The sequence below is a fragment of the Rhagoletis zephyria genome, unplaced genomic scaffold (genome assembly GCF_001687245.7).
Source record: "Rhagoletis zephyria isolate East Lansing unplaced genomic scaffold, Rhagoletis_zephyria_1.1 Rzeph_scaffold_68324, whole genome shotgun sequence".
Taxonomy (NCBI): domain Eukaryota; kingdom Metazoa; phylum Arthropoda; class Insecta; order Diptera; family Tephritidae; genus Rhagoletis; species Rhagoletis zephyria.
In genome coordinates this window covers 1-1,373 of record NW_016225375.1, presented here as the reverse complement: position 1 = coordinate 1,373, position 1,373 = coordinate 1, and the positions used below count along the sequence as shown (strand labels likewise).

The window sequence follows — 1,373 nt, the reverse complement described above, 5'->3', positions numbered from 1 at the left end:
AATGTGACTTTTATTTTTTCCGGCAAAAATAAAAGGCTTAGCTAAATAAGAAAAAAACCTTAGGTCTAAATAAAGTAAATTTGGTACCAATACTATAAAGGATCGAACCAAAATCGCTCACGCGGTTACAGCAGCGCCAGTGAAGAAAATGAATAAAATAAAAAAATTTAAAATGTGCAAAATTGAGCAAATTTATCTTAAAGCACATTTAATGCAGAATAGATTTGATGTTTTGTTTTTGTGATGTGAGCTGGTACACAGGAGTACTGCTAAACGACAACGAGCACAATTCATAAAAATTAACGCCCGACTCAATGAAGATGTCGAATTATTTTAAGCAAGTGCTATTTTGAATCATAGTTTTCTTTTTTTTATTATTATTATCCTATTGTACACATATGGCCATCTCCTATAAGAGATACATAATATGTATCTCTTTGTGTCACTTTCAAACGGCCACCCGAACAATGCGTCTGCGTTGCCCTGAGCGCCTTCTACTCGTATTACCGTTGTTACCTGCACGTCGTTGACTGTTGTTGGTTCTAACATTGCGGCGACGTACANTGTTGTTGCAGGCGGCGCATGCGTTGACGCTGCTTCTGGCGACGACGTCTATTCAGCTGTTGCCGACGGCGTCGTTGACGTTGCGCCGCACGACGTCGTTGCGACTGGCGACGACGCGTATTTGTCGTTGCACGCGTGCGAGTTGATGCGCGTCCATTTTCCTCCGGCAAGTTTTGTTCATCTTCAATTGCTACGTCGTTGACGTCGTCACTCTGTTCGTCGGCATCATCATCGTTTGATTCGGGATTTACGATTTCATAATTGTTACCAAGTCGTAAAACGATATTAAAATCGTCATCTTCATCATCATCACCGATTTCGCTGTCGTAAAGGCTTTCTTCTGAAGGGTATGAACGCGATGCATTTGTTGTTACTGTTGTTATTGAGGTCGGTGTTGTAGGTGATGTTGTAGTTGGTGATGACGATGATGTGGTTGGGAATAGAGTAACTACTCCTGTTGTGGGACTCGATGGAACAAATGTTGATGTTGTAGTAATTGTGGTAGTAGTTGTAGATGTTGAACCTTTCAACGAAGTGATTCTGTTAAGCAAATCCTGTGAAATTACGCGGCCGGTACCAATATGATCATGGGTGCGTCGACCTCTGTTCGTGCGCTGTTTATTGAAAAGTTGGTAGCTGTGGTCAGATCCTTGCGGGTTGCCTGTAATTGAATTGGCATAACTGTTATAATTGCTTACACAAAAGTATTGATTTGGTCATCTTACCAGATGCTTGCAGCGCGACGGCAGCTAAGCCAAATGCGAAGAGGGCTACTTGGAAGAAATGCATTTTGTGTTAGTATACTGTGT

The 1,373-nt window shown here is 41.6% G+C and overlaps 1 protein-coding gene across 1 annotated transcript; it reads right to left on the bottom strand.

Moving 5' to 3' along the window:
- Positions 1–542: 542 nt before the first annotated feature.
- On the bottom strand, positions 543–1,353 carry LOC108356974 (activating signal cointegrator 1 complex subunit 2 homolog). The gene is made up of 2 exons (XM_017608070.1): positions 1,290–1,353; positions 543–1,225 (listed from the first exon to the last, which is right to left on the bottom strand). Exons 1-2 carry the CDS (start codon positions 1,351–1,353, stop codon positions 543–545), a joined length of 747 nt encoding a protein of 248 aa, XP_017463559.1.
- Positions 1,354–1,373: the final 20 nt, after the last annotated feature.